The 20,491-nt window shown below is 47.8% G+C and overlaps 1 protein-coding gene across 3 annotated transcripts; it reads right to left on the reverse strand.

Annotated features, from left to right (window-relative positions):
• Nucleotides 1-10,151: 10,151 nt before the first annotated feature.
• Nucleotides 10,152-13,078, reverse strand: LOC147737317 (uncharacterized). 3 transcript variants are annotated; one of them, XM_086925028.1, is made up of 2 exons: nt 12,885-13,078; nt 10,152-12,719 (listed from the first exon to the last, which is right to left on the reverse strand). In XM_086925028.1, the coding sequence occupies exons 1-2, from the start codon at nt 13,076-13,078 to the stop codon at nt 11,744-11,746; spliced, it is 1,170 nt and encodes a 389-aa protein (XP_086781154.1). In that variant the 3' UTR covers nt 10,152-11,743. The 3 variants fall into 3 exon arrangements, with proteins under 3 accessions (XP_086781154.1, XP_086781152.1, XP_086781159.1); XM_086925026.1 differs by having other exon boundaries at nt 10,152-12,362; nt 12,447-13,078; XM_086925033.1 differs by having other exon boundaries at nt 10,152-11,940; nt 12,109-13,078.
• Nucleotides 13,079-20,491: the final 7,413 nt, after the last annotated feature.

Consider the following 20,491-nt stretch of genomic DNA (forward strand, 5'->3'; position numbering starts at 1 on the left):
CTGCATCTGGAACTTGCTTTTCTGGCTGCTACAGAAGGAAATTGCAAAACTGACGCCGGCGAGCAAAGCCATAATCTGCATCGAAGCCGTGAGCGCTGCTATGACTTACAACGTAGACCCGCCGCCGGCCGCCGTGCCATATAGACACCAACAAGCGACATCGTAACCTGCCACAAGCCCTGAGCGTTGCTCCGACTTTGTGACGTAGGCCCGATGCCAGCTGCTATGCCACATTGCCTCCAAAGCCGACATCATTGTGGAGCCGATCCTCGAAGTGGGTGGTCAAGAATCCATCGACATCGTGACATTGTACGGAACCGTGGTTTCGGCACTATCGTAAGGAACCAACGCCTCCCCTGCTTTGTGCAAGCATCGAGGACCTGACACGTCGCCTCCCCTGAAGCAAGGAACCGACGCAGCACAGCGCCAACTACGCTGTGAGCTGTCTTTGTTTTCACTTTTCCAAGGTACTGTTCTTTGTGGGTCTGTTTTGACTGCGCGCTCGAAGCCGCGCACCTCACGGTCGGCGCCGTACTTTGGGATTTCTTTGACCTCGATGTCGTGATAACTCCAGTTGGGGTTATCTGTTGCTAAAAACTGCGTTTAAGTGAATAACCTATTTTTGAGCTACTTCTACCATCTTATTTCTGCTTACAGTATTGTGGATTTTTGTCGTTTGAGTCTTGTGTTAAGTCTATATTAAGAATACTTATTTTTATAAAACCTGTGTAGTGTACATCTGTAGTGTTTTCCCTGTTTTACTGTAAGTGTTCACAAATGCTTCACACACTGCCTCTGAGATAAACCTTCCTGCTCGTGCCAAGCTACCACAGGGTTGAGCAGGGGTTATTTTAGGAGTGTCGCCCCCTTATTCTGACTAGAATCAAGGGTCCCTATTTGGACAAAGGTGCAAGCCATTGATGACTAGAGACCTCCAGTTCTAAAACCCACCTTTTCATCCACTAAGGTTCTTTTGATCATTACCCACAACAGAGTGACCTCCATGTTTGGGACCCTTCCTTTAAATAAACAAAAGGGAGTTTCACCAGTGGACGAACAAGAAGTGAACCTATACTCGCTAACCTACTTCCTCATGGCCAACTCCCAACTTTCACCACAGACAACAGCTTGTTGCAGAGTCTCTTTAACAACCTTGACAAACCTTTCCACCACACCATTGCTTTGAGGATGGTACAGGGACGCCTTCTTATGCTTGATCCCCCTGGAACTCAGAAACTCTTCCATGACTAAGGTTGTGAACTGAACACCATTGTCTGACAAGAGTGTTAGCTGGAAACCCTCACGTTCAAATAACTCTTCTAGAAACTCAATCACTTCACCAGACTCAACGGAATTAACCACCTTTGATATCAGGCCAATGGGAAAACATATCAATACACACGATCAAATAGAGATCCTGAGTCTTCAACTTCACAGGTCCCAAAATATCTATGAAAGTGTCCACCACGGACCAGTAGCCTGTTCCCTAATAACCATGGGTTGAGTCCTGCACTTCAATATCCTGTCATAACACGCACATTCACGCACCAACCTCTCTACATGTACATCCATGGTAGACCACCAATATTCTTACCTGATACTTTGCTTTGTCTTGGCAATGCCTATGTGTGAGGTGTGAGCACTCTTTACTAGCTTATCATTTAGAGCAAGGGATGCAACCAACTTACTACCACACACGAGGAGACCATCCTCCCCCGCCAGATCTTCCCTAACTTGCCAAAAGCCTTTGAGGACCTCCTCACAGTCCTTCTTCTCACACTAACCACCTTTGACCATGGTGAGGACTTTCTGCAAGTCGAAACCGATCATGTGATGTTCCCTCCACTCTCTCTCTGAAATCAACCCTTCGCTAATCACACACAAATTAATTCCTTCCTCCAATTATTCACCTCCAAACCTCTCAACATCATCTGTCATTTCATACTCCACACCACCAGTCTTGACAAACAGTGTACCAGAACGGTAGAGCCACAACCCACTTCCGTATCCCATGGGAGACAGGGTCAATGCCTTTCTTGGAGAAGACCTCCCTAAGAGGTTTGTGATCAGTACGAATTCTGAACCTTTTCCCCCACAAATCCTTTCTCAGCTTGCGCACTGCCCAGGAAACACCCAGAGCTTCTTTCTCCACAACAGAGCAGTTGCATTCAGCACCCCTCAAGGGCCTAGAGAGGAACATAATCGTTTTAACCTTCCCATCAACCTTTTGCAAAATAACTGCTCCTAACCCCTTTGAGCTGGCATCAGTGATGAGATAAGATTCCTTTGTGGGGTCAAAACTTCCTAGACAAGGTGCTTCATTCAGATGTTTCTTAATGCACTCAAACTCTTCCTCCTCACAGCCCTTGGACCAAACAAGTGTGCCTCCCTTCTTGAGAAGAGACCTCAAACAAGAGGTTTTCCCTGCAAAGTTCGGAATGAACTTGTGATAAAATTCAGCCATGCTGAGAAACTTTACAAACTCTTCTTTGTTCAAAGGGTTGTGCAAATTACAAATGGTGCTTAGGTTTGATGCCTGCAGCGGACACAAAATGCCCAAGGTACTCTAATTCTTTGACATCAAATTTGCACTGGTCAGCAATAAGGGTGAGGTCAGCATCACATAACTTCTTCAATACCGACCTCAGCCTCCCATTATGATCCTCAAAATCCACACCAAAGATGAGCACATCATCTGGGTACACCTTGAAACCCTGAAGGCTTCCAAGAATGCCCTCCATCGCCCTCTGAAAAACTGAGGCCGCAGAAATCAGTCGAAAGGCATTCTTAGAAACCTAAAGGTACCAAAGGGTGTTACCCAGGAGGTAAGGTCCTGGGAAGAGGAGTAAATGCTCTGAATGTTCTGAAGAGGAGTGAAGGCCGGCCTGGTGATAGGCGGAGGTCAAGTCCAAGGAAAAAAATGCCTTGCCCACTCAAGAGAACACAGCATTTTAGTTATGTGGGTGAAAGCATAATGATCAACAATAACTGCTTTCTTGAGCTCCCTCAAGCTCACACAGAGCCTAGCCTCCCCATTGGCTTTGCGGGCCATAACAACAGGAGAGACCCACAACGTTGCTTCAACTTCTTGAATGATAAACTTGGCTAAGAGATTGCCTAATTCAACATTCATGCTCTCCCTTACTTACAGAGGTGCATTTCTGACTTTAGCTGTTTTTGGAACAGCGTTAGATTTGACCTTTATCCTAGGTACATAGTTTTTGAAACAAACACAGTTCACCAGCAAAGACCTCAAGGAATTCCTTGATCCAGTCTCGATTAGCATTACTAACAACCCTAACTGGTGGTAATTCTTTTAGGCAGACAGATCTCATTGGGATAAAAACAGATATGTAGATCACGTTGATGGAAGCAACTTATGAGCGAGTCCCGCTTCATCGAGACATAGATTTTACCAGGGATGACTCTCCCATTGAAGTCAATCGTGCCCCAGAAATAACTCAGCAACTCAATAGTCACCCCACCTTAACCTATTGGTCTAATGTCTGGCTTCAACAGGGTGAGTTTGCCCAGCAGATTACACTCATAAAATGTTTTGGGGACTAGCGGTATCTTGGCCCCAAAGTCGAAGAGCATGCTCACTAGAGCATCACTGATCAAAACTAGCTCCTGAGGGCCATCTATAGCATTCCCTGTGACAGGGAGAACATTGATTCCTTCTAAATCTTCTTCATAGGGCGTGGCCAAGATGGCGGGGTGAGGAGACTCTTTCTCCCGGAGCACCCGACCCAGCCCGGGCCCTGAGCCTTTTGTATAGCTTGTTCTACCCCCCCCCATCGGCGTAAAACCGAGTGGGGACGGTGCGGGAACAGTTTGGGCTGTGTTAGAGCCGAAATCCAGCCTTGGAGTGATCGTAATCCGGCCCGGAGCATTGAGCGACGCAGAGACCGGACGCGAAGAGAAATGGCGTCCTAGCCGAGGCTGACCGGAGCTCTTTCCCCGAAGCACGCAGAAGTCGTCGGCGGCGCAGCGGAAGGCGGTGGGTGCCACGCCTGGGTGCCGAGACGGGACCTGCGGCCCGGAGACGGGCCTGCTGCCCGCGGAGACGACGCGCTCCTGGCTGCCGATCCCAACGGAACTTGAGGCCGCGGCTCCAGCCTAGCTAATCGGAGACCTACGAGTCAGAAGGGCGGGCTCGCTGGACGCATAGACGGCAAAGGAGTCGCAGCGACAAGGATAGGAACCGAGACCCTCAGGTTGCTGCGGAGGAGTCAGCTTCTGGCCGGCTGGTGACTGACCCTGTGCCAGATGGAGAGACGCCCATAGCCGAAACCTTCACCGGAAGGGGTGGGATAGCTTGCAGGGGCACACAGAGACGCCATGTTGGCCTTCGGTGGTGGTGAAGAAACGGACGGCGGAGCATGGTGCCCTTGAGAGTTCCGCTGTGGATGGTCGGCTTACCGCAACCAACTGTGGCAGTCGCCAAAGGACGAGCCAGGCCAGAGGAAACGGTTTGCGCGAGCCGTGGTAGACTCCCTACCCCTGGCTGTAGCGTGGCCGGGAGCGGATAGCGGCACCCGGCCATTGAAGTCGGCCAGGGGGTCCCGGAGGTGCATCCAGCGGCATAGGACAGAGTCATCCTAGCGAGAAGAGGCGAGTGGAGCCGCTGCCCAGGTGTCCGGCCGACGCGGTGCCCGTACTTGGCAGGGCGGCCTTGAGGTCAAGATGGCGAGTCAGAAAGGCAATAAACGGAACGACCGCACGCTCCCCGAGATGCTTGGCAGGTCTCAGACCAGGGGTGAAAGGAGGCAGCGAGTGGCTCCAATGCAACAGGCGGCGGCGAACCCCCGGTCACTCGGTCCTTTTTGGAGTCGCTTTTTGGCACGCTGAGAGACGACTTTCAGACGCTGAAGCAGGAGGTGGCCGGGGAGGTCCGTGAGATCCGGAGAGAAGTTGACGGTCTTGGCGAGAGAGTGGTCACGGTGGAAAGTTCCACACAGAGATAAGATGAGGAGATCACGCAGCTACAACAGGAGGTGCTGCGTTTGAGGGACCAACAGATGGACCTCCAGGCCCACAACGAAGACCTGGAGAACTGCTCTCGGCGGAATAACATCAGGGTCCGTGGTGTGCCATCCACGGAGGAGGGGACGGATGTGGCGGAATACCTGAGGGAGCTCTTCAGGGATATATTGGGCGAAGCAGCAGACTTTCCGATACGGATTGATAGGGCTCATCGAGTGGGGCCTCATAGACGCGCGTCAGCCCCGCCACCGGACATCCTGGCATTTCTCCCTGACTTTCCGCTGAAAGAACGGATCATGGTGGAGGCCCGCAAAAAACCCTCGTTTACGTTTAGAGGACACCCAGTGGCCTTGTATCAAGATCTGTCTGTAATCACCCTCCAAAAACGGAAAGCGTTTAAAATCGCAACAGACTTCTTGAAACAGCATGAAACGCCTTACTCCTGGGGTCATCCTTTTCGACTTATTTTACGTTGGAACGGTGTGCTACATCAACCGAGGTCCCTACAGGACACGTGCGAGGTGCTGGGGATCACTGCGGAGGAAGAGGCCTCCACTACACCTCGCAGGAGACGCACCACCGGGGATGGCTGGCACAGGGTCTCGAGGCGCAGAACATCAGCGGCATCCCAACGTCCGAGTTCGCCTACCATCAGGGCTGAAATGGCGAGCGCCATCCAGGAAGCCTCCAGAGACATAGTGGTGCACGACGGCGTCGCACTAACAGCGTAAGACTGCTCCGGGGGGAGAACGACTTTGCATTTCTGTTTTTGCTGGCTTAGAGCCATGAGGGGCTGGGGGAGGCAGAGGGGGGAAGGGTGTGGCTGGACGTCCACTACGATAAGTTACCACGGACTTGTCCGGACAGGTCATGGATGGGACAATTTTTCGGAAGAAGTTGGGGGTTTGGGGGGGGGGGGAAGGGAAGGAGGGGAGTTGGGGTGCCGAATGGGGGGTGGGAGGAGGGGGAGTTGGGGGAGTTGGGGGACAAGGGGGTCGGGAGTTGGGTAGGGGAGGGGAGGGTACAGTCCGTTCAGTGTTCTTGAGCTTTCCACGATGGCCCGATGGGGAGTCACGGGCAGTTGAGGCCCACAGGCCCCCCCGATACGCAGGATTCACTGCATGTTTCATTCTGTCTTGACTCTGGATGGCAACCCTTAAGGTAGTGACCCTTAATGTTCAGGGACTTAATAACCCTGTCAAAAGAAGAGCAGTTCTGTCCTTGCTAGAGAACACACAGGCTGACATTTGTCTTCTACAAGAGACTCACTTGCTTGCGCAAGACTGCCATAGAGTAAGATCCCGTACATTTCCAACGCAGTTCTTTTCCTCGTCCAACACCAAGACGGCGAGGGTGGCGATCTTAGTGTCGAACTCTTTTAGAGGGGAGGTCCTCCACAAATTTGCGGAACAAAAGGGGAGACTATTAGCGCACAGATTCAAATTAGGGGCTCTGACATTTACCATTGGTTTGATTTACTGTCCGAATGAACATCAGGATAGCTTTTTTCAGTCGGCATTAGTGGACATAACAGCATCCCCGGACAGGCACATTATTTTGGGTGGGGATTTAAATATGGTGGTAGACTCAGCTATAGATAGATCGGCACAGCGCTCACCACAGACAGGGGAATGTCACGAGCAGTTAAATCCCAACTGATGGACCTGGATCTTCATGACCTTTGGCGCCACCTACACCCCACGGATCGAGATTACTCCTTTTACTCTCACGCACACAAAACCTACGCGAGGCTGAATCACCTCATAGTTACCGGGCCGGTCCGGGATTTAGCTACGACATCGGAGGTGGGGGTCTTATCTTTATCGGATCACGCACCGGTCTCGAGGAGCTTTTCTCTGCCGGCTGACCGGGCCCCCCGGGGGGTCTGGCGCCTCAGAGATGCTCTGTTACACAAGAAAACTGTCGTGAAAAAGGTAACGGAGGTGATCAGGGACTTCCAAACGCATAATGATAACGCAGATACCTCGGTGGCGACGCAGTGGGCCGCACTTAAAGCAGTGGTCAGAGGGGAATTTATCGCGATTTCTTCGGCGGAGAACAGGGAACGGAGGCAGAAGCGGGACGAGCTCACCCAAAAAGTTAGGGAATTGGAAGAGGTGCACCGCCGTACGGGGGCCCCCAGGATTTGGAAACAGCTGAAGGCAGCGAGAAAGCTCCTGTCATCCCTGGACATGGACAGGGCAGAATACGCAGCACTTCGACTGAAACACGCTTACTACAAGGGGGGAGACAGGTGTGGCCGCCTTTTGGCGAATAAACTCAGGGTGGCCAATGAACGTCATCAGGTGAAGGAGATTGCAACGGGAAATGACGGACTGGTCACGGGGGACGACCAGATAGCTGAGGCCTTCCGCCGATTTTATGCGGACCTATACACCGGGGAGAGTCTGCGGGAGCAGGAGTCGGAAGACTACCTGGACTCAGTGAAACTCCCATCCCTAGAACCATCTCAAACAGAGTATCTCGAGAGGGCGATACGGGTCGAGGAAGTGACTGCTGCCATCTCCAGGCTTAAACATGGGAAGGCCCCCGGCCCGGATGGCTACACAGCGCTCTTCTATAGGACATTCAGTGTCACGTTGGCCCCTATACTAGCTAAATTGTTTAACTCCTTCTCCGAGCCGGGGGCAATCCCTCCGGATCTCCTACAGGCCTCAATCTCGGTTATCCCTAAACCAGGGAAGGACCGGACCCAATGCAGCTCGTACCGCCCGATCTCCCTTCTGAACATGGACTTGAAATTGTACACAGGTATTCTGGCGGCGCACTTAGCGCTTCACTTACCGGGACTGGTGGAGCCGGACCAGGCTGGCTTTGTCCCTGGGAGGCAGACGGTGGACAACACCAAGAGGGTGGTGCATGTTCTGGAGAAGGCCTCCCAGATTCCTGGAGAGAGAATGCTCCTTTCGGTAGATGCTGAAAAGGCGTTTGACCGAGTGCATTGGCCCTATTTGGAACGGGTTATGACGAGGATGGGCATAGGTGAGAAATATCGCACCCTGGTTTTTAACTGATACCGGTTCCCGCCGGCGGTGGTACGGGTGAATGGCTGCGGCTCCCGGAGGCTTGGCATCGAACGCGGCACCAGACAGGGCTGCCCTCTGTGCCCACTCCTTTTCGCTATATATATGGAGCCACTTGCTCAGAGTCTCCGGCAGAATCCGGACGCCACTGGAGTGAAGATGGGGGGATATGTTCATACGGTCAGCCTCTATGCGGGCGATGTGATTCTGACCTTGGAAGAGCCGAGGCGTGCACTGCCTGCGTGTATCAGCGAATTGGAGGCTTTCTCACGGGTGGCTGGATTCAAAATGAATATGGGCAAATCGACAGCACTGGACATCTCCCTGACTCCTGCAACACGGCGGGAGTTGCAGGGCCTCTTCCCCATGCATTGGTCGGCTCACCAGGTCCAGTACTTGGGTATCCTGTTGGCACCTACGTTGCAGGCTATGGTGACAGCCAATTATACTGCTTTGACTGGAAAGATTAAAGAGGAACTGGGGAGGTGGAGCAAAGGTTTGATATCGTGGCTCGGGAGAGTGGCGGTGGTTAAAATGACAGTTCTCCCTCAGATACTATATCTATTTCGGGCCCTGCCGCTACACCCGCCTAAGGGCTGGTTTCAGCAGACACAATCGATCCTATCCCGTTTTATTTGGCAAGGCCGCAAGCCACGGATGAGGAGAGTTCTATTACAGCCTCCCCCCTCACACTTTCATAATCCAGGTAGGGAACGCTGGAACAGAGAGCTGGGAAGAACGTTGAGCCATAATGAGTGGGATCAGATTTCATACCGCGCACGACACTCTGCATATCATGTAGGGCTTACTGAAACTTTCACTAAGGTGTGTACGTACTGGTACAGCAGGGTCGTGGTGTTGCGGTCGTTGTTGTTCTCCAGGTGGAAGTTGAGGTCCCCTAGGAGGATGTAGTCAGCGGAGCAGAGGGCGTGTGGGCTGATGAAGTCGGCGATGTCTTCGCTGAATTGTGTGCGTTGTCCAGGGGGTCTGTAGATGAGGGTACCTCTGAGGGTGGTCTTGGGGTTGATGTGGACTTGGAAGTGCAGGTGCTCGGCGGTTGCGAGGATGTCATTGGTGTTGTTCGTGATGCAGATGGTGTTCCTGTGGACGATGGTGATGCCTCCTCCGGTGTGATTGACGCGGTCCCTTCGGATGATCTTGTAGCCGTCTGGGATGGCGATGGCGATGTCAGGCGCTGAGGAGGCGTTCGTCCAGGTTTCCGTGAAGAAGGCGACGTCTGGGGCTGTGGTGTCGAGCAGGTTCCAGACCTTGATGGCGTGCCTGTGGATGGAGCGGGTGTTGAGCAGGATGCATTTATGGTGGCTGCTGCTGTTGCTCGTCTTGGTTGGTGTAGTTGTAGTGCAGGTCCGGATGCAGGTGAACTTGCAGGAGTTGCAGCAGAAGGGTCCGTAGGTGCGTCTCGGGGTGGCTCGGTAGCAGCCCGGGACTCGGCCGGTGTTGAGTGCGTTGAGGGTTGCGGCGTCGTACGTCCGGCGGGTGGGCTGGGGTCTGCGGGGGCCAGGGGTCCTGGCGCTGAGCGCGGTCCAGGCGCGGACGGGCGCAGATGGGCTTACCTTTGGCCCACCTTCGGCGCTCAGTCGGTGCTCCCGCTGCGCGCGTCCGCTGCGCGGACGCTCTGGGGACGTCATAAGAAGGGGGTGACAGCCTGTTCACAACGCACAGCACAACTTGCTTACGTAAAGTGCTAGTACACAGAACAGGGTAAAGTCTTGTGTTGCTTTTTTTTCATTTTCTTTAATATATCCTGCACCACACTCTCTTCTTCTCTTTCTCTCATTTCAATTCATCATAAATTACTCAATTTCACTATTGCTTTACCAGCACGGCACAAGTCGGGGGGTAGCCACAGTTTAAGGGGTCCCCCCACTATTATCTAGAAACGGGACTCAGTTCCACCTAGATCATTAGTCTGCAACTGTTAATTGTTACTTTGTGCCCCAGCACTGCAGACACAGGCCTCTGAGTGTTTGTTTGTGTGAGTGGCGCAAGAGAGAAACAGAGAACTTGACAAAATTAGCCCTTCTATTGCTTAATACACTGTAAATGTGAAACACTTTGGAGCTTAGGGGCTGGATAAAGAATAGCGTCAGGAAACAAGCGCAAATTAAAAGCAAATTTTATTTATTCACTGAAAACTGTTTAAAAATTTAATTTCCAAGTTCCACATATCTGTTTAAAAATATTTACACTTTCAGTCATTTCCGAGTTTAGTTACAAACTAAAAGTGGGAAAAAGACATGATGTATAAAAACTGAAACCAAAAACTTACTTTTACATTATTTTATGTTTCTTGTTTTTAAAACAGGCCGTCAACCTTTCACGTGAACATTATTATAAGGGCCTGACATCACTTCTTGTGATGTCACTACATGTGACGTCTCTGTGATTTGCATATGATAATGGGCTCCTTCACTATTTTCCTTACTTGTGCCCTGTTTATTGGCATGACATGGGTCTATAGGTGTTAAAAATAAACATATACATTCACAGGTGTTCAGCCCGTTTCTCTGGTGATGTCACACTTTGGCATGTATTCGGCTGCTTCTTCTATTTTTAGGTGAGTACAAATAACGTGATGTTCCCCCTCCTTCAATTTCTCTCTTTTTCTCCCCCTTTCTTTGTCTCTCTCGCTTTCTTTATCTCTCCCCCTCTCTATCTCCCACACACTCCTGTTAGCTTTAGCTTCATGAATGTCACTGCCACTTCAGGCATTCATACGACAAATCCTTCAGAACATTTGAGAACAAGGGACAATCAGTGTGGAAGACGAGTTGCTGGGAGTGCAACTGATTGTCCTGGCACATATATGCTTTTGATGTGGGATTTCACTATTTCACCACATCGCCAAGTCGGAGAGGAGTTACGGGTCGCACTTAGTAATAAGGCGCGAGGCACGAGCTGATCCATCAACCGATAACAGTGTGTAATAGATGCACCAAACGTTACTTAAAAACAAGGTATGTGCTCTTTTATATCTGAAAATAGGTTATTTCTTGAACACCTGTGCTTCGCTTTAGTTCATTACATATACTGCAGTGGCATTTGTTAATAGTAATACATGCAATTTACCAATGAAGCTTCCATCTCCAGAGCCCTGACAACATGTCCAGTCTGGGTGTGTTGGGTTTATAGGTTTTATCACTAATCCGACAAGTTAGCTGAAAATACCGCTGTTAGTCCCAGCATTGTTCAGTGTTGCTTTTACAGGTAGTGTGGTCAGGTGCGATTGAATGTTTTTCTTTGTATATCTTCTTCACCAAATAAAAATCAACAATTTTTCTTTTAATCCACATTGTGCTTGTCTCCCACTGTGTATCCTGGTACATCATGTCACTTTGCTATGTGTATGGAAGTGAACAATCACTGGAAACAAACACTTTTATAATTCTGCAAATACTGTTATCTGTTTTCTTCTTTACTGCTATTCAGTTCTTCTATCATTGGTATTTCAATGTCCTACATAATTTGAATTTGATCTTTTTCCGTAATTCATTCCTCTCACAATAACTGCACTGTTCTGCTCTTGTCTATGTCCTTAGACGGGTCAATATTATTTTTGAGGTTCTGAAATTCTTTCCGGAATCTCTGCATCTCTAGGATTATTTCCATGTGAGTTAAATGAAGGAGTGTATTCACCGAGGGCTGTGTGGGATCGAAAATTGACAAAAGCCCTTCACACTTTCAGTGCCCTTCTATGTTTTCCCCCTGTGTGTTCGCTGATGACTTTGTAGCTCTAATCGTCGACTAAAGCTCTTCCCACATTCATTGCACTTGAGTGGCTTTCCCCCTGTGTGTGTTTGTTGATGTTTTCGTAGGGTTGATAACTGACTAAAGCTCTTCAAACATTCACAGCAATCATATAGTTTTTCCCCTGTGTGTGTTCGCTGATGTGTTTGTAGGTGTGATAACTGACTAAAGGACTTTGCACATTCACTGCACTTGAATGGTTTTTCCCCTGTGTGTGTTCGCTGATGGCTTTGAAGGTGTGATAACCAACTAAAGCACTTTGCACATTCACTGCACTTGAATGGTTTTTCCCCTGTGTGTGTTCGCTGATGTCTTTGAAGATGTGATAACCGACTAAAGCACTTTGGACATTCACTGCATTTGAATGGTTTTCCCCCTGTGTGTGTTCGATTATGACGTTGAAGGTGTGATAACTGACTAAAGCACTTTGCACATTCACTGCACTTGAATGGTTTTTCCCCTGTGTGTGTTCGCTGATGGCTTTGAAGGTTTGATAAATGACTAAAGCTCTTCCCACATTCACTGCACTTGAATGGTTTTTCTCCTGTGTGCGTTCGCTGATGATCCTTTAATGCTGTAGAGAAGCGAAAACTACTGTCACATTCAGTACAATTATAGCGTTTTTCCCCTGTGTGTATTCGCTGATGTCTTTGTAGTCCTGATAATTGACTAAAGCTCTTCCCACATTCACTGCACTTGAATGGTTTTTCTCCTGTGTGAGTTCGCTGATGGTCCTTTAATGCTGTAGAGCAGCGAAAACTACTGTCACATTCACTACAATGATAGGGTTTTTCCCCTGTGTGTGTTCGTTGATGTCTTTGAAGGTTTGATAACCAACTAAAGCTCTTCCCACATTCACTGCACTTGAATGGTTTTTCCCCTGTGTGTGTTCGCTGATGACTTTGGAGGTTTGATAACTTACTAAAGCACTTCCCACATTCACTGCACTTGAATGGTTTTTCCCCTGGGTGTATTCGCTGATGTGTTTGGAGGTTTGATAACTTACTAAAGTACTTCCCACATTCACTGCACTTGAATGGCTTTTCCCCTGTGTGTGTTCGCTGGTGTCTTTGTAGTTCTGATAACCTACTAAAGCTCTTGACACATTCACTGCACTTGAATGGTTTTTGTCCTGTGTACGTGTGCTGATGAAGCTTGAGTAGTGATGACAAACTAAAGCTCTTGCTGCATGTGTATGATTCTTCTTTCTTGGTTAGTGTCTGTGGGTTGGGTATATATTTGTTTATATCCCATGACTGCATTTCCTGATGGGCCGACATGGCTTATAAAACCCTTGTGTTTTTCTCACAAACTTTATATGTGTGCAGTATTTTGCATGTTTTATTTCTGTTTTAACAAAAAAATGCGATAGCCACCAAATATTTGCCACACTCCTAATACGTAGAAGGTGTCTTTGTAGGTGATTGTGCCTTTAGATTGGATTATGGCTATGCACGATTGTGGGTAAAGATGTATCTTCCTTCTGACCGGTGCAAATTAGGACAGTCTATTGTATTGTAGAAAAAAGAACTCCTCTTTCCTTTACCCATCAGTTGTCTGGCTCCGCTTTGTTGTGCTCTTCTCTGGTTACTGTGGTTTGTCAGGAAAGAGTTTACAATTCTCCTAGAGCACGGAATGATGGCCTGTCATCATTTTATAAAATAGAGCACTGCGGTAATCACATCATACCGATCCGATGATCAAAGCTGGTGTTGGACACTTGTTTATACAGGAGGCGGTTTGTTATTGTTGTTGCCTTAATTTTCCTAAGGTCATTTCTTCGTCTTGTGGCGTGGAGGTGTACAGTTCGGCCTCTTACAATCACTGAACTGCCCTTTATACTTCATCCGGGATCTGTCAGTTTGTGTGCAGGTTCCCCTGTCGCCGACTGCGCTGATGTTTTCCTGAATACTGTAGCTCATTATTTCTGCTATTATTGAAGAGGTACAGCATTCGCTTCATTATTGATGGTCATTTCACACATTCAAGGCTTGTTTTCTGTTGGATGTAAAGATATTTAAAATTACTAAATTGAAACATAATGGAATGAGAATTCACAATAGTTGTAAAAGACATTTTGGGGGAGATTTACCAAATCTCCACACAATGCAGCGCAGCCCTCCCCCCGCGAGGCTGCGCTGCGTGGCGCGACAGGAAGGGAACAGGAGAGCACCATATTTTCAAAGATATTGCTCTCCCCTTCCCTTTCCCTTGCATCGGCACTGATTACAGCAGCCGTGCGCCATGCACACACCTTAGCACCAGAGCGCTAGGGTGTGTGTGTGAGTCCAGCGTCGGTTTTGTACAGGAAGGACACCCTTCCTGTACAAAATACTATGTCAGACACGAGGGAAGGCTTTTCCCACTTTGTATGCGTGTTGCGCAGTGCAGCACGCATGCAAAGTCAGAAAAGGAAGGAGAAATGTATTCATTTCTCCTTCCTCGTGTCTTGTTTAAAAGGGTGCAGTTTTATCACGCTAAACCCAATCTACTGAATTTGGTAAAATGGGTTTAGCATGAGAAATCTTGGGTGGTTGCACGGGAATGCCCATGCATCCCCCTTGGCAGGCCCCCATGGTGCAAAGTAACGCAAAGCAGTGCTATGCGCTGCTTCACATTACTTTTACATTATTTCCAGCGCTAAAAAAGTTTAGCGCTGGAAAGTAAATTAGGAAAAAAAGATTTTGCGCTTTTTTGTGCCACTTTTTTGATGCAAATACGGCGCAACATATTAGTAAATCTCCCTCTTCTTCTTTACCGCCTTTAAAAATTAGCAAGAAATATTTCATCATACACAGATATTTAACTAAAGGTTCTGTTGATCAGGTGACATCTTATTAATGTCTGAAAAAGAGGTGATTTACCAGTGTTTACAGAGTAACTTAGCAAAGTAAAGGAGCTCACGGAGCACCCAAGTGCTTGAGGTTTTGCTTAAGATAGACGCATATGGTCAAGATTTCATTTAAACAACAATAGAGTTTAGAAAAAGAGCTGGATCAGGCTGGGCTGCAGAATTTCCAGTAACTCTTTACGAAGTATACAACAAAAGCAACTCCATTTACACACTTCTTCTCATTCTTTCCGATTCACTTAAGATCATCTCAAATGCCAACTCCTGTCTTTACTCGCTGTTCATAAGTCACCTTTGACACTTTCAACATCTCCCTTGGTTCAAGCATTTCTGGTTTCTTCTAACCTGGAAGATTGGAACATTATTGTGAGTTGAGGGGGGTTTCCTATCACCATAGCATCTGTCCATCTCCCTGAAACTAGTGCCGCTTACAGAGCCTGGTTCTGGCCCTGGAAGACAACTTTAAAAAGCAAGTTTTTAGTTCTTCCTAAAGTAGATAAAGTTCTGTAAGATGCAGCTCCGTCCGGGGCTTTTGTGTAAAACAGAACGAGGGGTTCAATGTAAGCCCCATCCTTTACATTATAAGCGCAGATCAGGCAAGCAAACGTTGATTCATATAATTTAATATTCAACAATATCAGTCATTTAGTACTTATAGAGAATCCATCACAACCAATAATTTACCTGACATATCCCCGCAGCAGATGTGTGCATATTACTCTTTTCCCCCCTTTTGCAACATTACATGGCATCTGGCATGATGTTGTCCTTTTGGGGCCCAGGATGCTATTTGTGACTGGATGGGCATTTGGAAGAGCGGGAGGAGGTGTCAGTTATCCACAGGTGATGCGGCATTTCTACCTTTCCATATTTCTCATATTCAAGTTGACCTATCGAAGCAAAAGGAGGGGCAGAGCCCTATGATCCTCTAGAGCCTTGGCCGCTCACTAGAAAACGACGACGAAGGACAGAACTCTAACAGGATAAACTGATTTAACACAAATATGAGGTCAATTTATTATTTATCACCTTAATGGTTCAAAAGTCACTCTGGAATTAAATCAATACTATTCGAATAATCAATGTTCGATTCATAATAGAGGCATTGCTGTGCTGCAATAAAAGAAATCAGCGGCAACAATAGCTATTCTCACAACAAAGTGTACTTATTTCAAGTTTGGTTTGCATATTTTACAAGAAGGGGATAAAGCGACAACTGATAGACAACATTATAAAGCTTACCAACTTGCCTTATAAAGGGTACTGGTACTTTAAGAACAACACAAAGGTTAAGGAAAAGCCGAAGTATCAAGGTAGACAGTGTATCTGCAATGGCGGACAATAACCCCTTATTAATAGTGACCACATACTCACCGTCTCCAGGTAGGAGCGCCTAATTACAAAAGACCTGCTAATATGGCGAATGACTACAGTGCATCAAACTGTGACTATGACATTGTTCTATCAAAACATTTGAATTCTGCGTTTATTCTTCTCGTTAGGTCTTGATCCTGAAAGATATAGGCTGATGGGTTTCGGGCTTGTGCTTTATGAACGCTTCAGGACTTCGCGGAACGAATGTCACCCAAACATCGCACCATTTGAGGAGGCCATTGGGGTGAGAGTTGGTCGCGTAAAATGGAGAGGCACGATAAAAGAACTGTTCGAAGAAGCACTGGGGTCACCAGCTTCTCAAAAGGGCATGGCCTCTGTTTAGATAGCTGTCCAGAGGGCCAGAGAGCTGGGTGGGGCCATCAATGTAAGCAATGGCCTGTAGCCGCCACGGCTAACTTGTAACTCCTGGGTCAGTTTGCCTGTGTGGTGGCAGCACAGTAAAAATATACAAGTCACTATTCAAAGTGCACCAACCAGGATTCAAATTTGCGACCCTCCCGTCTGAGACAAAGACATCAGAAATTATAACATTAAGCCCAGTGCCCTAGGCGATCTGAACGGCATCGGAGTTGAGCCCATTTACGTACATGCAGGCCACAGGCTGTGTGTCCAGCAGCTTCATACGAGATCTCAAACTCCCTGACATACCAAGCCGCCTAAACGTTTCGATCATAAAAGGCTACTCCAGGGAGTCAAGTGCCTTATCGGCATCAGCCTACTTCATGTCCTGCCCTCCGCAGTATTTAAATCCTGTCATTCCTAACAGCGCGCTGATTGCTACTGTGCTGTTTTTTCTCTCCCCTGAGGCGGAAGCCGGGGGTTCTCTCAGCTACCTTGCTACTTTTATTTTCCACATTCCTGTCATCACGATATTTTAAATTGCTGCATGTTCTCAAGTAGAGTACTTACTTGTTAGAACTTTTAGATCACTTGTTAGCCAGAAAATCGCCTTTACCGATTCCTGCGCAGCCGAGTAGGAGCTGGTGCAGAGAGATAGAAATAGGGCTTACCGCCACTAAGAGCAGCCATATTGAGAGGGGTAAGGGATTTACACTCTAGCTGCAGGACACCTCCCACCCTCCTAAACACCCTCTAAATTCCCTATGTCATCTCGTCCGCGCAGCGGGTGGGCGCGCCGGCGGCGCGCCAAAGGCAAGCCCGTCTGCGCCCGTCCGCGCCCGACCGGGACCAGGGGCCACCCCACCTGGTTGCCCCCAACCACAAAGGCTAGCTTATAATAAGGACTTTCTACTTCGATCCTGTCCTCCCATTCCCGATGGCTGCCTTCATCACTTCCCCCCTCTAGAAACCCCCCATGTATGTCCTCACTGTAAACTTGAGCTAATTGACCACCTCACCCAATTGGATTCTAAGGACTACCAAATGTTTCTCCTTAACTGTCGATCTCTGGCCAAGCATAGTCTGGAGATGTCGCTGTTGTTAGAGGAACATATGCCGGATGCGGTATTTTTAACTGAAACCTGGCTTACCCAAGATTCCCAGCCTGATATAGTGCAAGCCCTCATTCCCGGCTATCAGATAGCCCGGTTAGATCGACCACAAGGCAAAGGTGGAGGGCTGGCTATCATTTATAAAGACATTTACACATGTCGCTGCCTAACGGAGTCCATTGCGGACTGTGAAAGTTTCCCTTTTGTCATTGAATTTACACCTAACAATAGCTTCGCTGGCATCCTTATCTACCGTCCTCCTGGTCCCATAAAAAAATTTCTGGCGGATCTACCAACTGTTGTAGCTGAATTAGTCACCTCCCCCTCTAATTTTAACTTACTGGGAGATTTTAACATTCATTTTGATAACTTGCTAGACACCACTGCCATGGGAGTCACAACCAGTTTAGCTGCTATGCAACTAGATCAATTGGTGCCAGGAGCTACACACAACAAGGGTAATCTTTTAGACCCAGTATTTAGCAATAGAAAAACTCTAAAGGTTGGCAATATTAGCCATCTTCCTTGGACTGATCATTTTTTAATTTCCTTAACTTGGTCCATTCCCAAAATTTTACCTTCTACCCCCCTTTCTCGTACCACCCGAAATTGGTCAAAGATCAAAACAGACGAATGGATGAGCAATCTTACTGCCACTAATCCATCACTCTCTCTTGATCCTTGCACTAACAATGAGCTGTTTAACAACTGGATAACAAGCTTCTTGGACTCTGTACTTCCCTATCGAACCTCCGGTGCTAGAAGGAAACAAAAAACTGCCCCTTGGTACTCTGAAGATCTAAGGGAAAAAAAACGCCTCTGTAAAAGACTAGAGAGGAAGTGGCGACTATCCTATGAGCCTACGGATAAAGCGACCTACAGAGAAGCAATTAGGAACTACAAAAACAAAATCAGAAATAAACAATCCATACATTATACGGAAAAGATTAAACTGGCAAAATCTAAGCCTAAAGAAATTTATCAGATTGTGAAAACACTGACCAGGTTGCCATCACCGTTATCAGCTGATGACAACTCATCCTCTCGATGCGAGGAACTGGCCAATGCCTTTTTTCTAAAAGTAAACACAATCTATCTCTCCTTCTCTGACCCAGAAACTGATTCGTCTTTGCAAAAACCTAATCCATCGATTACATCAGCGGTCTCCCTCCATAACAACTCTCTGGACCACTTCCCAATGCTGCACCTTGACACCCTTAAGACCTTGATTTACCAAATCAAATCAGGCTCACCTTGTGACCCTGCCCCCCTGAGATGTTGACCCAAGTTAACAAAGTCATTCTTCCCAATCAAATGGAGCTGTTGAATTCTTCCATTACGAGTAGGATAGTTCCACAGTCCTGGAAACACGCCATGGTCCGAACATTGTTAAAAAAAAACACCCTTGACCCAACTAATTTTAATAACTATCGCCCGATATCATTGCTTCCTTGGGCTACCAAGATCTTAGAGAAACACATCAACATCAGTGTAACCCAGTTCTTCGAGCATAACCATCTGCTCGACACCTCCCAGATTGGCTTTCGCCCAAAACACGGCACGGGGACAGCCCTGTTGGCAGTGACAGAAGAGACTAGGCGGATACTCGATCAGGGAGGGTCAGTGGCAGTGATCCTCCTTGACCTGAGTGCCGCCTTCGATACGGTCAACCATAAAATACTTCTGGACCGCCTCCTCGATATGGGAATCTCGGGAGAAGCCCTGGAGTGGTTCAGGTCTTTTCTATCAGACCGAACCTTCCAGGTCTTTGAAGGCACATCGGTCTCCTCGAAGAAGCCTCTGGGATTTGGGGTTCCGCAGGGCTCTTCATTGAGCCCTACGCTCTTTAACGCCTATATGAGACCGCTGGCTGGAATAGTACGTCCGCATGGTATTAACATCATCACCTATGCGGACGATACCCAGCTAGTGGTCTCTCTTGCACAAAGGAGTACCCCACTACCGCAGTCCAATCTAACAACCTGTCTCGAGCATGTCAAGAGCTGGATGACTAAATCATGTCTGAAGCTCAACGATGATAAAACTGAGCTGATGCTTCTAGGCCCTCAAACTCTTTCCACCTTGGAGATGTCATGGCCTCTGAGCATGGGCACAGCTCCCACCCCTAGAGACAACATCAAAAGCCTAGGGTTGTGGATAGACAAATCATTGACCTTCAAACATGCAGGCAACTAAAGTCTCTGCGACCTGTTTTGGCCTCCTAAGGATGGTAAAGAAAATCCTACCACTTCTCCCCTTTGAGGCAAGACAGATAGTCATTCAGGGCTTAATTAAATCCCGCCTAGACTTTAACAATGCTCTGTACCTTGGGGCGCCGGAATACACCCTACAAAAATTACAACGCACCCAGAATTGTGCTGCTCGCACCTTACTTGGCACCCCCCGGAGAACTTCAATAAAAACTGGTCTAAGATCATTACACTGGCTCCCCATCAGGGAGAGAGTCAAGTTTAAATCTCTGTGCATTGCAGATCAGGCGTACTGGAAATCAGGTCCAAAGATCAATCACCCGCTGGTATCGCCATATGAACCCACCAAAGTTCTACGATCTTCACATGCTTTTCTAGCCCAAATCCCAAGAATTCATAGAGCGAGGGCTAAGTAACTTAAAACTCTTCTGTTCAATCAATAGTGTTGACTCACTCCTTTTTTTCTTGAGCACTGATGGTAATTTGTAGCGCCTGGACGCCTCAGGGCAGCTGCTAGCGCTCTATAAATATGTTTTTCATTTCATTTCACCTAATGCCAGATATGGAGGTAGAGCTCTATCCACTTTAGGTCCAAAGTTGTGGAACAAACTGCCACTGACCTTACGACAATGCAAAGAACATTTAGCATTCCGTAAGCAACTAAAAACCATTCTATTCAAAAATCAAATCTAAACACATCAGTCTATCAGTATGTTCATAGAGTTACCGGTCAAAAGCGCAGAGATACTCCTGGCGGAGTGATTCTAGCGCTATACAAAAATACAA

This window comes from Lissotriton vulgaris, chromosome 1_1 (assembly GCF_964263255.1).
Source record: "Lissotriton vulgaris chromosome 1_1, aLisVul1.2, whole genome shotgun sequence".
NCBI classification, from domain to species: Eukaryota; Metazoa; Chordata; class Amphibia; order Caudata; family Salamandridae; genus Lissotriton; species Lissotriton vulgaris.